Source organism: Poecilia formosa, unplaced genomic scaffold, assembly GCF_000485575.1.
Source record: "Poecilia formosa unplaced genomic scaffold, Poecilia_formosa-5.1.2 Scaffold380, whole genome shotgun sequence".
Classification (NCBI taxonomy): domain Eukaryota; kingdom Metazoa; phylum Chordata; class Actinopteri; order Cyprinodontiformes; family Poeciliidae; genus Poecilia; species Poecilia formosa.
Window position 1 is genome coordinate 517,734 of NW_006800319.1, and position 14,471 is coordinate 532,204.

The 14,471-nt window shown below is 38.7% G+C and overlaps 1 protein-coding gene across 6 annotated transcripts in view; it reads left to right on the top strand.

Annotated features, from left to right (window-relative positions):
• The first annotated feature begins 7,755 nt into the window (after window positions 1-7,755).
• Window positions 7,756-14,471, top strand: part of LOC103154315 (integral membrane protein GPR155-like) — a 13,001-nt gene continuing 6,285 nt past the window's right edge. The window contains exons 1-9 of one of the 6 annotated variants that reach the window (XM_016662615.1): window positions 7,756-7,900; window positions 7,997-8,052; window positions 9,608-9,827; window positions 9,912-10,059; window positions 10,981-11,110; window positions 11,181-11,359; window positions 11,426-11,578; window positions 11,668-11,739; window positions 14,205-14,426. In XM_016662615.1, coding sequence (XP_016518101.1) covers window positions 8,025-8,052; window positions 9,608-9,827; window positions 9,912-10,059; window positions 10,981-11,110; window positions 11,181-11,359; window positions 11,426-11,578; window positions 11,668-11,739; window positions 14,205-14,399 — 1,125 coding nt within the window. In that variant the 5' untranslated portion in view covers window positions 7,756-7,900; window positions 7,997-8,024 and the 3' untranslated portion in view covers window positions 14,400-14,426. The other 5 variants (XM_016662616.1, XM_016662620.1, XM_016662617.1 and 2 more) reach the window with 5 other exon arrangements.

The following is a 14,471-nucleotide window of genomic DNA, read 5'->3' on the forward strand; positions in this document are numbered from 1 at the left end:
CCCCCTCACACGTGTCGTTTCAACCAGACAGCCATTTGTAATCCATAGGGGGGGCGCAGAAAATGTTTGGAAACCACTGGGGGGAGGGGGGGGGCGCAGAAGAAAAAGTTTGGGAACCACTGGTGTAAACAATATTTTTTGTGGATCAGAATGGCTGCCCCTCGTGCCTTATTATAAAGCTAGAATGGAAACTCTGTCCAATCCAGTTCCTCCTAATATGATCTGCTATTTTCAAACAGGTTTCTTATAAAAATATTATTTCTGTGTTTAGCCTCTTTAAGTGAGAAAAAAGTCTTTGCTCTCTTGTTAGGCCCATTCATTCCTTTCACATTCCAGGTAATGAAACATGTTGGAGTTACACCTATTATCTGCCCTGACATTATCAATGTTGTGCAACATATGACATGTTAAGAAATGAAAAGCAGGTTGAGCACCCCGTCTGTTGATAGCAAATAAAAACAACTTAAATAATATAAGACAGCAGTATAAAGTCTCTCAGGGGTGGATCTACTGGGGTGGCATAGGGTGGCAGTTGCCACGCCAAACGAGAGCCTTGCCACCCCTGTTTCCACCCCAGCTGGCGGCTATGAATTCAATAAATTGTTACGGCAAATCGGACATTAAGCACATGGAACTCTTTTTTCCGACAACATTGAATGCAACACAATTTAACCTGACACCCACTGCTAAGTAGTGGGAAGTGTGGGAGACAGAGCGCGAGGCAGCATTGATGGATATATTACTGGACTGGACATTACGTGACTTATCGTCATTGCTGTCCATTGAGTCAGGAATATCGGTGGTCAGGATAATACTACAATCACTCAAAGAATCAGAAAAAAGGGCGCAATGTCACATGCTGTTTTTATTTTAATTATGTAAAGCACTTTGAAATGCCTTGCTGCTGAAATGTGCTATACAAATAAAATTTGATTGATTGATTGATTGAATGTTTAGTGGTTAATTCCACGGTTTGACAGCCATAGATAACAAGGGCTTCAGATTTCACAGGTGAGGAAAAAAGTTTTAATTTAAAGAAAACATTCAACAAGTGAGCAATGGGTGAGTTATACTAGCCTAACTGTTGCTGGCCTGCTATTGACTTTGATAACCTTAACATGTGCTGCGCAGTTCGGTGTGTTTTAGTTCCGTTAGCACTAAACAACCCGCCCACCATGTCATCAGCAGGTGTTCAACCACCGCGGTGGTCAGGCGAAAACTTATGAATAAAGACAATATAGACATCAAGCCTGACAACAAAATGTAACAGACTGAATGTTCTATTTTGGAGTTTTTGATACTTTTTTTGTGTGGGAAATGTTTTTTTGTTTGTTTGTTTGTTTGTTTTGTTTTGTGTTTTGGTGTTGATTCCCCTGATCGGTAATTTCTGTTGTATGTGTTCGTTGAGCTGTTGTCTGTCGGTTGCCATGGCAACGCGTCCGCGTATAAAGTCGACACACAGAGCGAGAAAAGGCGGCGAAGTGGTTCTGTCTATTTTGGTCCTTCACCTGTTTATCAGCTTTATTGTACCTTTATTGTGGCGCGATGCAGCCGCTGCAATTAATAAAAGTTAAACAAGTGACAAAAACTGAACTAATCCCTTCTGTTCAAAACGTGGTGATATTTATAACAGTCGTCAAACTACGGCTCCTACAGCATTTTAAAATAAAACGACTGACCAACATAAGACAAATCCTCCCCTTTTGCATCTTGAAAGAACTAACAGAAATCAAACTGTTTATAGATTTGTATCATGGAGAATTTATCAAACATCAGTTTGCAACAAGTACATTAAGTCTAATGTTAGGTCTGTGTAAGCCAAATGTGAGAATGATGTGCCAGTATCTGTATCTATCTATCTATCTATCTATCTATCTATCTATCTATCTATCTATCTATCTATCTATCTATCTATCTATCTATCTATCTATCTAGATAGCTAGATGCATAGATACTGGCATATGCTGCTACCCCTGAAAAAATCCCTGCCCCCCTCTTGCCACCCCATAAATATTTTTCTAGATCCGCCCCTGAAGTCTCTGTTCAATAGAAAACAACAACAACAACAAAACAATAACACCTTCATAAAAATAAATCTCTCTTTAGCCCCAAACAAAACATATCCTATGCCTATGGTGAGTATTAAGAATAGTCACAATAAAAATGTCTGCTTGTTGTGTTGATATCAGAAGGCTCTTCTAACTCCTGAGCCTTCCGATACACCCTCTCCTTTTAACCTGTGAAGAGCCTATGACCTTTTAACAGTGATGGCTTGTATTAGTTGAACCATTTCGATATTAAAATTAAAGTGAAAAGCATGCAGTCAAGCATACCGTTAATGGACATTCAGTCATGTTTAGTAAATAAGCAAAAGAGGAATAAAAAGAAAATACCCAAAATTCTCAAAACCAATTAGATTACCCAAAGTAGAGTTGGCGAAAGTTCAGAATCACATACGTGTCAGAACGTCCTCCAAGCAGTAAGGTGGTTTCCGCACATCAGGTATGTGCGACCCGACCAGTCCATGTCAGTGCTCCTCTCCAATCATGAAAAGATAAACTTAAATATCTNGAAGGCTCTTCTAACTCCTGAGCCTTCCGATACACCCTCTCCTTTTAACCTGTGAAGAGCCTATGACCTTTTAACAGTGATGGCTTGTATTAGTTGAACCATTTCGATATTAAAATTAAAGTGAAAAGCATGCAGTCAAGCATACCGTTAATGGACATTCAGTCATGTTTAGTAAATAAGCAAAAGAGGAATAAAAAGAAAATACCCAAAATTCTCAAAACCAATTAGATTACCCAAAGTAGAGTTGGCGAAAGTTCAGAATCACATACGTGTCAGAACGTCCTCCAAGCAGTAAGGTGGTTTCCGCACATCAGGTATGTGCGACCCGACCAGTCCATGTCAGTGCTCCTCTCCAATCATGAAAAGATAAACTTAAATATCTGCAGAAATGTGAGGTGTGATACACTGTGTGTGTGTTTGTGTGTATTTATATACATATATACACGTATATATAAAATTCCCTTCTCACCCTCTGCAGGTGGTCTCTCTCATCCTCTGAGCTCGGGTCCTCTACCAGAGGCCTGGGAGCTTGAGGGTTCTGCGAAGTATCTTGGCTGTGCACATTTCTGGACTGAGATGTCTGATGTTGTTCTTGGGATCTGATTTAGCCACTGCTCCTGTTTGGGGGTGACTGCCCTGAGGACCCCGATGACCACAGGCACCACTGTGGTCTTCACCTTCCAGGCCTTTTCCAGTTCCTCTCTGAGGCCCTGGCATTTCTCCAGTTTCTCGTGCTCCTTTTTCCTGATTCCTTTCAAGATATCTCAAATGACGTCACTGGATCTGTCATTTGACGGGACACAAAGCTATGGCAAGCAGTCTTAATAAAAAATCGGTTTCGTCTGACTCCCCGAAATTACATTCCAGATATCTAAAAATGCATTTTGACTAGATAAAACTACATTTTGACTATCCGGAATGGTAATTTAAGATATCTGTATTAACATTCTGACTAGTAAAAATAATAATTCAAGATATCTTCAATTACATTTTGACTAGTCAAAATTTCTTTCAAGATATCTCAAATGACGTAACTGGATCTGTCATTTGACGGGACACATATCCGTAATTACGATTTAAGACATCTTCAACACAACTATGACTAGTCAAAATTACAATTTTAGATATCTGAATTAAGAATGACGTCAAAGCCCTTTGTGGTGTTGAAACAGTTGCCTGCAGAATTTTATGTTTCCTGCACAAAATTGTCAGTAAATGCCACAAATTAGAAAGAGCTCGATAATATTGGAAATGCGGAGATAGCAAAACTTCATAAACTATAAGACTGCTTCTGATATCTGCAAAGAATGTCTTGTTTATTTATTTCCGACGAACCGAATGCACTTAACAGCTTTGAAATGCTAAAATTGCTATTGTCAAACCATTTTCAACATGAAAGTGGCGGATTTTCAAACATCTTTTTTCGTTTTCTCTATTTTTCATTGTTTTATTAAACTTTACAATTGCTACGTAAGTCAGGGATGTTTTGACTAGACAGAATACTAATTAAAGATATCAGTAATGTCATTCTGACTAATCAGAATGTCAATTTAAGATATCTTAAATAGAAAAGCTGTGTAATTTATCTCAAATTCATTTAGAGATATCTTAAAAGGAATTTTGACTATTCGAAATTACAATTCAAGATATCTTTAATTTAGTTTTGTCTAGTCATTATTTGCTTTTAAGATATCTATAATTTAGTTTTCACTAGTCAAAACTACATTTCTCCTGTCCACAAATACATTTAAGATATCTTGAATTATGGAGTAATTCGAGATATCTTTAATTAAAATTATGTCTAGACAAAATCAAAATCAATATATCTTCAATTTACTTTATGACTATTCATAATTTAATTGTAGATATCTGAAATGTGTATTTCAGATAGTCAGTAATTCATTTTAGATATCTTGAATTGAAATCTCCATACAAGTCAATGGTAAATCTGATGTCTTTTCGACTAGTCAGAATATAATTGGAGATATCTCAAATGTGTATTTTGTCTAGTCGAAATATAACTGGAGATATCTTAAATCGCTAAAAAGTCTAGTCATAAAACAATTTGAAATATTTGGAATGTAAGGGCGGTAAAAACTGAATTTATGTTAAAACGGCTTGCCATGCACGCATGCTTTGCCACCTGGGCGGTGCGGAGTGGCGAGGAGACGCAGGGGCAGGGACGCCGCCAGGAATCTTGGGCCCCCTGACAAAAAATTTGTTTAGACCCCCCTGCACAGCTGCTGTTACAATTTTTTGAGTCTATTTGATCCATAAAAAGCATCACAATTTTAAAGGCTTGCATCTGTCTTGCTTCTTTGGTTCAATACTGATAATTAGCACAATATTTACAGCTCATGGATTTAACATCCAACAGTCCACATCCAGTATGCCAGTAGGTTGCTTAATTTTTTTCTATTAGATTACTGAAATGTCTCTCCCCTTGAGCAACAGTCAAAATCAACATGCAAAATATACATGAAGCAATCCAGACTTCTCAAAAATTCTATGTAGTTGCATTTTATTCAAGCTGCAGTCTATAACTTTAATAAAAACGATGTTTTCTCCATATTTGTTAAAGCTGTCACGATGTCGTAGCAATTTATGAGACAGATAATCTGTGAAAGCAATTAATCTCCTCCACCTCCTTCCTGAACTACAATTACTGGAGTTCTGGAGTCCTGACCAAAACAACCAATCAGAATTAGTAGGACGCTCTTAGTGCTGCCAATCAACTTCATTTGCTCACTGCTAAATGGTGGAGAAACAACTAATCATTACAAGAAACCATTTGTCTGCCATCATTGGTAGCTATGCTAACTAAACTGAGCATTCACAGTTTTGTGCTATGCTATCTGCAGCATAGCACAAATCGAGGTGGAGGAAGGATGAGCAGCACCACATGAGATTGTGATTGACAGCGCTAAACCTCTCCTGCCACTGACTGGTTCTTTCTAGCACTGGGAGAAGGCAGAAGAAATCATTTTTCACAGATTACCTCTCATACCATACTGTCACAACCAGGGGTGAAAGTAGTTTTAAATTCTTGGGGGTACTATAACAAAAAAAATGTTATTGCTTCTTCGTGTTCTTTGGAGTTTCTGTGCTGATTAATTTTTTGTGAAGTGATAAAAGCTGGGTAGCTCTTGCATTGTTACAGAATAGAGCTGTATTTCCCTCAGCCCACTGGCTGCAATGTTGACACGTTGAGATGCCATGAGACCTAAATTCTGAACATCATGGCATGGAGTGCATCCCAGTTTTCCATGTCTGGCATATAACCATTCATTTAGCTTTCAAACTGGTTCTATTGATCCTGTGTCCAGACAGAAAGATAATCAGTAGACCTTGCATCATGACCTCTTTGTTCTGAAGATGCAGCTTCCACTTCATCTTCCTAACATGGTGCCTCCTCACCCTGGTTCAATAGGAGGAACCACAGAGCTCTGTTAGGTTAAAGCTCATCTTCTGAAGTTGGGATATTTTTCCTCCAACAGGTTCCAGAGGAATCACCTCAAACCAGATGTTGGACTGGATTTTATTTCACCGTCATTTGTGAATATTAGAGCCTCATTTTCAACAGTGGAGCTATAAAGGTTAAAAAAGGTTATTTAGGAGAAAGTCTCATCAACATCAATATTTCCACTGAATAAGAGGCAATAGATAAATAAATAAATAAATACATAAATAAATAAATAAATATTTTGATCAAGGAAAAGTCTCGCAGACTCTGAGCCTGACAGCACCAAACTATTTTTTTTTACAATTAATTTAATTTCACATAATTATCACGGTAGAAGCCATTTGTTTGTTAAACATTTAATGAAACATATTTACCGTGTTTGATGTTTGTTCGTGGTAATTAGTCCAAGTTTTGTCGTTTATTGAACGTTCAGAAATTACAGAAGCTGTGATGCGCCACAGCAAAGGTGAAACAACGCGAACAGGTTATCAACTCTAAACCACTCGCACCTTTTTATTCTCCGTCTCTCTGTCATTTAAGCACAGCCGTTGCCATGGCAACCTCCTGCGCTCCATAAACCGACCAGAGATTACGTTAAAAACATTCAGTCCGTTATGATATTAAGTTTTCAGGCTTGATATTTATTTTGCTATCATTAATAAGCGCTCCCCTGAACACAGCGGTGGTTGATTAGTAAATTTTAAACTCCTGCTCTGCTAGTTTTGGTAATGGAACCGAAACGCACAAAATTGCGCAACACCTTGTTGAAACAATAATCACTGAGATTATAATTGTTGTTGGGTCATTAATTTGAACACGTTTTGTTGATATTTTTGTTCTTTAATAGAGTTACGAACGTTTTAAGCGAGTCAGGGGAGGACGTGCTGGTCCCAGCGTCAATTTGTTACCTGCTGCCGAGATCGATACAAAACCTTCCGCGATCGATGTTTTGTTGCACCGCTGCTCTAGCAAAGCAAGAACAGTTCAGAAACAATATAAAATAGGAAATATGGACGTGTGTTTTTTGATCTGGGAGTGGGAACATTAAATTTTTACTGCTAAAAACAATCTTTGAAAATACAATATGATTAATTTTGTAATTGATAGGGCCCCGATTTTTTTTTATTCTATTTCTATGAACAAAAAAGTAAATATTTAAATTGTGGATTGCCCCCAGTTGGTCAGGGCCCCTAGAATTGCCATCCCTTTTCCCCCTTTACCACGCCCCTGGGCAGGGGGAACCCTATCTGATGGGGAAACGCAGATCGACCTGCCCTCTTTATCCTGGATCTTCATAGTATCTCAGTATTTCGAGAAAGTATCTCGAATTAATGGGATTGATTGATTATTTATTTATTTATTTATTTATTTATTTATTTATTTATTTATTTATTTACCAGAGTGGCGGAAACGAGCTTCCATAGTGTGGGAGAGATTGTATCTGAGTGGGCTTCCCCACATAGGTTCCACCTCTGCTCTGCTGCTTATATCTGTCATTAAATTAACAGTTGATAATGTTTGCGAAAGCCTGTTTTTACAAAAGAAGAGTGTACATTGTTGAATTTATACTAGCAATTTGATTAAACGGAGTATCTGGTAGTTGTGTTGTAAACTCAAGATTCTTGTTTCTGTAGATTTCTCTCTGAAGAACGGTCCTCTTAAGTGAACCAATCACAGAGGCCGGTGGAAAGCGTTCTTTACAATGATTGGCTGAAACTTCTGTCAGTCATTTGTGGGAGCGTGTCTACTTGCTGCAGCTGTCAGATTGGGAGCCGCCTTCAACCAAACAGCAAACACAAGAGCTTAGAGAAAAAAAAGACAGAGGAATGCCGGTCGTCTGTGTAGTGCCGTGTTTCTAGGACAGAGGTAAGAAGTATATTAGCCCAATAAATAATTTCAAACAGCATAAACGGTTAGAGGGGCACGGCTTACCGCGCCCCAAGATGTGTTTTTAACACGCAGGTATGATCACGCTAACGGTCAGCTGGCAATGACGATGAGGGAATCCCGGATACCAGGTCGCTTTGTCCGCCTTTTCATTTTATACAGCCACGGCTTTGGGTTTTGCACCGTCGTATTTCGCTTCAAATTATCTGGTATTGATAGGAGAGACTGACTCAACCCCCTGTTTGGAGACAATACAGAGGCGTAACTAGAAAAATTGGGGGGAAGGTTCGCCAGCCGTTGCTGTCCATCTTCCCCCAGTTCTCCACACCCCCTTTTCCAATACAGATTACCTTTTTCAAAACTGATGTTCTCATTCCATTCATTTCAAAGAGCATTAGAATACCTTTGAAATAACACCAATATCATGCATGTAGGATAAATTAGGATGTTGTAATTAGGTGGTTTAGGATCGACACATAACGTTAGATCTGTTTTGCAATGTAATAACTATAACGGGAAATTTACAGGAAAATAGTAATACGGGAGCATGGCAGGACACAGGTAAAATACGGTAGTTTCCTAGCCAAAATGGGAGAATTGATAGGAGTGTTGTCATTTTTTCAGACTTTGAACCCATAAGTTCCAACTTTGCAGTACAAATAATTATGTAGTTAAATTTGTTTCACAATTATTCATTCAAAAATAAAATCATGTCATACAAACAAATAAAAAATAAAATTGTGATCAAAACTTTTGGATTTGCAAAAAAGATGTTTCAAACAAAAAATAGTCTGAATAAAAAAATGAAACTGGTCAAAACTTTTTGTATTGTAATATTTTTTTAACAAAAAAAATTAAGAAACATTTTTCTTTTTTAAAAAATTTTAAATCACTCATTTTAAGCCTACTTTTTACACTTTACCTAGTGCTGACATTAGGTAGCACGATATGCTTACAGGGGTCGTGGCAGACAAGATATGTGACTGCCATCAAAAAAAGGTGGACATTTTTCAAATTACACTGTTAAACAGTGTAATTTTGTGAAGATTACTTACCATTCACATTCTGTGTCCCGTCACCGAAGCGAAGCAGAAAACCTTGCAGTTCGGGAGAGTTCTGAGATAGCAGGGAGTCAGTCATCCACTTTAGTCAGCGCTAACCAATAGGGACAGGTCTGACATCGTTCGTCTTTAGGCCCCACCCAGGATGTTCATTTGAGAATTGCAAGCAAAACTCGTTGAGTTCAACCAAAAAAAAGGGAGCATCAACCAAAACTGAGAATCTCAACTAAAAACTTAGGCTGTCAACCAAAAAATTCTGACATGTGCAAATTAAAGTTTATGTTCTGAAAATAACTTTGTCACTTCATCAAGCAAAAATGAGTGATTTTAATAATAAAAGCTTTTGTAACAATAAAAAAGTTATTGCAGTTCAAAAGGTTTCATTTGTTAATTTTTTTTGATTGTGATAAAGTTTTTTTTGTTCAAAACAAAACATTTTTTGCAAATCCAAAAGTTTTGATCACAAATTTATTTTTTTTCTGTGATTTTTTTTTTTTTTATTGAATAATTGTGAAACAAATTTAACTCCATAAATACAGGATGTTAAAATTGTTTACCTGTTATTTTTTTAAATAACAGTAAGCCTCAGATGTCAACTTCTTCAAAAGCATCTTCTGATTTGTAGCAGTCTATACCAGATTCTGGAGCCATCACCAGAAACCCTCCAATTCTCAACCCAGTGTTGCCATGGAGACTCCCAACAACTATGTGTTCATCCACGGGAAAAACATCTCTCACAACACGTTGGCTGGCTCTGCTGTGGGACCCCACATGTCCATTGACAAGCTGTTTCCGGCTCTCCTTGAGTGCTTTGGAATCATTCTGTGTGGTTACATAGCTGGACGGTAGGTGTATGGAAACAGAGACATGTGTGTGTGACATGTCAAAGAATTTGAACTTGGAAGATTTAAACCTTTTTCTTCCCACAGGACTGATATGATCACGGAAAGCCAGGCAAAGGGTTTGGGGAACTTTGTCTCTAAATTTGCTCTTCCTGCTTTACTCTTTAAAAACATGGTCGTGTTGGACTTTGGGGACGTCATTTGGGCTTTTCTTTGGAGTGTCTTGGTTGCAAAGGTTTATATGTTATTATTATAGACACACTGCAACGTGACGTCACGCACGGATGACTGTCGATGATGACTACTATTGGTTTTAGTTTCAAATTGTCAACATAACATGCTAAATCTTAAATGTATACATGACATAAAAGATAAAGGGATGCAGCGCTTTGCTACTTACTGTCAACACTACGACAATTAGGTAACAAAGTTCAAGGATATCCCATTTCACAAGTCAGGAAAAAGTTTCCATTTTAAAAAAATAGGAGAGGGAGGCCAGTCAGTTATGCTAGCTTGACTTTGACAACCTTGACACGTAGATGTGCTGCAGAATTTGGTGTGTTTACTTCAGTTAAAAAAAAGGCGACCTACACACCAACTCTGACAGATCATCAATGGAGCAGGTGATTAAATTAACTAATCAACTGTTACTGCGTGAACACAGTAACAGTTTACCTGTTAATTGTAGTTGATCATCTGAACATGATCAACTACAACAAAATAAACATCAAGCTTAAAACAATAAAACTGTGATGGACTGAATGTTTTGTTGTTTTTGAGGAAGATTTTTGCGTGTTTTTTTTGTGCTGAACTCATGGAGCTGTAGTCAATCAGTTACTATGGTAATAAGTCTGTGTGTAACATAGCTGACAGACCGAGGAAAAAAAAGAAAGCCAGTGGTTTTGAATAATTCCACAATGATTTTTCTGCGTTATTTTTCCCTTAGCTGAGGCGCTCTGCACTAAATAACACCAACATCTTCAGGTTTCATTTAGTTAACGGAATGATTCTATTACAGCAGCTCTGTGGATGACATGTAATTGCCTTTTTGCCCTCCAGCGTTGTGCGCGTGCGTAACATGCAATGTGTCTATATATTTTTATTATATTATTATTGCTATATTAGAAGAAAATTAATAACCTTGTCTTGCTAGCAGGTTACGGTGTTTGTACTGGTGTGTGTGCTGACACTGATGGTGGCCAGTCCAGACAATAGATACAGCAAGGCTGGTCTCTACGCCATTTTTGCTACCCAGAGTAATGACTTTGCCTTGGGATACCCAATTGGTAAGAATCACCCGGCATGGACATTTGATCTGAGATAATTTCTCAGGTCTGGCTGTGTCTTCTCTTCCAGTCGACGCTTTGTATCGAAGTACGTACCCAGAATACCTGCAGTACATCTACCTAGTCGCCCCGGTTTCCCTCATGCTCCTCAACCCCATTGGCTTTGCTCTCTGTGAAGTGCAAAGTTGGAGGCAGGCCAGCCATCTGCAACACAATAGTCTTGGCATTCTGGGAATTGTAGTTTTACAGGTAATATCAGTTATGAAGTATTAACGTTTGGTTCATTCTTCTAAATTTGTCTCTTTGCCTCTTAAGGTGTTGAAGAACCCAATAGTGTTCATGGTGATAGTGGGAATCATCTCTCATTTTGCCCTGGGAGAACGGATTCCCTCCGTTCTTTCTGAGTTCATAGACGGCCTGGCCAACTCCTTCGGAGGAACAGCGTTGTTTTACCTTGGCCTCACTATGGTGAGCTGTTGGAGATTGAATCTTTTTTCTTTTTTTTTATGGTCACAAGCCTAAAAGGTTTACTGAGATGTTATCTCTGTACTTATGAGGCAGGTCGGCCAGCTAAGAAAACTAACCAGAGACACTGGAGTTGCCCTGATTCTCCTCATAACAGCCAAACTGTAAGTAAGACAGAGGAGGATGTCAGGAGTGTTCACTTCTAGTCAGTTTTATTTTTGTAAAATCAAATACTGACCCTTTGTACATGACATCAATCTATTCAGAATGCGGCTTACTCCGCCATGATATCCGTCAAGACAACCTATGTAAAAGTCACTTTTATTCAGTTGATGTAACTCTAAAACTAGTCATAAAAACTGTGAGGTCAGCTGCACAGACAGACAAGGATACAAACCAAACTTATTTTATTGTTCGTTCCTGCTTTTTTCACTCATTTTTGTTTGAAGTGTAAAAGTTATTTTCAGAACATAATCTTTTATTTGTGCATGTCAGAATTTTTTGGTTGACAGCCTAAGTTTTTAGTGGAGATTCTGAAAGTTTTGTTTGCTGCTCCCTTTTTTTGGTTGAACTCAACGAGTTTTGCTCGCGATTCTGCTGGGCGGGGCCTGAAGATGAACGATATAAGACGTGTATCTGTTGGTTAGCGCTGACTAAAGCGGAGGACTCTGGCTCCCTGCTTTCTCAGAACTCTCCCGAACTGCAAGGCTTAGAAGTTAGGACATTTTTTTACAGAAATGTAAAAAATAAATCAGGGCCCTGTCTATTACTGTTATTGTGTTTTTTTTAGCAGTAAAAATTAAATGTTACCCCTCCCAGACCAAAAAGTGCACATCTACATTTGTATTGAACACCCCTCCTGGATCTGCATGAAAATGGTTTGTTCCTGCTTGGCGCACTTGACAGTGACGTTTTCAGCAGCAGTCAGTATAAGACAAGAACGACTGTGGCAGTCACTATGCTGCCTAGAAAAATAATGAAGTCAAGTTTTCAAAAAAGTAGAGAGATAAGAGATAGAAAATGACAAGAGTGTGAATTTGTAACACAGTTTTTCTCTGAGAGGTGAGTAGACTGTGTGAGATTATCAACCATTCAGCATAGTTGGCTTAGCTACAGACTACTGTTTGCCTCCATAGCATTTAATGAATTAAGGAAAAGAAATGCCAAGATATTCATATGTTGAACTTGTACCTGTACCTCTTAAGAAACTCGTCTCTTAACAACAGACGAGTCAGTCAGCAGCAGCTCTAACCACCATACCAGCATACACCTTCTTCCCCCCCTGTCCCAGTGAAAAAGGTGAGCAACACTGTGTCCAATGACAAGCTAGTTAGCATCACTCCAGGGAATCTATACGGATTTCTCTGTGTCTTTGCTCTTTTTACAATTACACAACAAAAACAATGTATTTGTTGCTGACAGAAATTCAAACAATCTTTATAAAATGATAATAAAAAACAGCCTCCTGTCTGGACTGCAGCCAGCCCACACAGTTTTACCTTGGCTTGCATTTAAATTACAGATATACAGTATGTTGCCACGTCCCTCCTGACCTGTCCTCTTCTAACTGAAATTAAAGCTGCAGTATTTAACGTTTATAAAAAAGATTTCTTTTTACATATTTGTTAACTGTCATTGTGTTGTGACAGTGTAGCATGAGAGATAATTTGTGAAAAAATTATTTCCTCTACTTTCTCCCCGTGCTATCTAGAAACAACCAATCAGAGGCAGGAGGTGGGTTTTAGCGCCGTCAATCACAATCTCATGTGGCTGCTCATCCTCCCTTCCCCTTGCTCTGTGCTATGCTGTAACTAGCATAGCACAGAGCTATGCAGATTCAAACTGAATGCTCAGTCTAGTTTGCATAGCTACCAATGAAGTTTTCCTGTAACAATAAGTTGTTTCTCTGCCATTAGCACATTTAGAAAGGAGTGAATGAGGTAGATTAACAACAGTAAGACCCTCCTCCTGGTTCTGATTGGTTGTTTTTGGTCAGAACGTTGCATTACTTTAGCTAACAATAGTAGTTCAGCGAGGAGGTGAAGGAGATTGATTTTTTTCAGATTATCTGTCTCATAGTCACAACATTGTGACAACTTTAACAAATAGATAGACTCAAGAAACTGTAACAGTAGTTGCACGGGTGGGAGGCGTGGGGGGGGACCGAATTTAATTTTTTGTCATGAGGCCCAGGATTCTTGGCGGCGCCCCTGGTCGTGTGATTAAGTGATGGGCTTGCAAAGAGTCGGTAACAGGGTTAATAGTGGGTTAATCGAGGAGCCATGCTGGGATGACTTCCTGAAGGCGGAGATTCAGAAAGAGCTGAAGCTTCTTAAAGAGACAGACCCAATTTCAAGGCATTGAATTACAAAGTGAAATTTCTTTTAAATCATGTTTGATATATACAGCATTTTATAACAACTGAAGTTAATGTAGTTATTTGGTTGTCCTATAAAATGGCATTTTGGGCCTGGAAAATGCTTGACACTGCCCCCTTCTGGGCTCTGTCATCTTTACAGGGTAAAGTATACATAAGCTGAAAAGTTTGGAGATCTAAAACCGAGCTACAAAGTGCAACATCTGGAAGCGTTTAGTGTTTTAGTAATTATGTGGTGTTTGTCTGGTCCAGCCTGGTGATGCCGTTGGTCTGCAAAGACATGGTGGACATCCTGGATGTCGGGGTGAACAGCACAAGTCCGAACCACACCAGTTTATCCAATTTTGCTTTTCTCTATGGAGTCTTTCCAACTGCACCAAGCGTGGCTATATATGCCGGCCACTACAACATGGAGCTGGAGGTGGTGAGTTCTTGAGTTCTGTTTGAAACAACAAACTGCATTACAACAGTGGTGGGAAGTAACGAAGTACAAGTTCTTCCTTACTGTACTTAAGTACA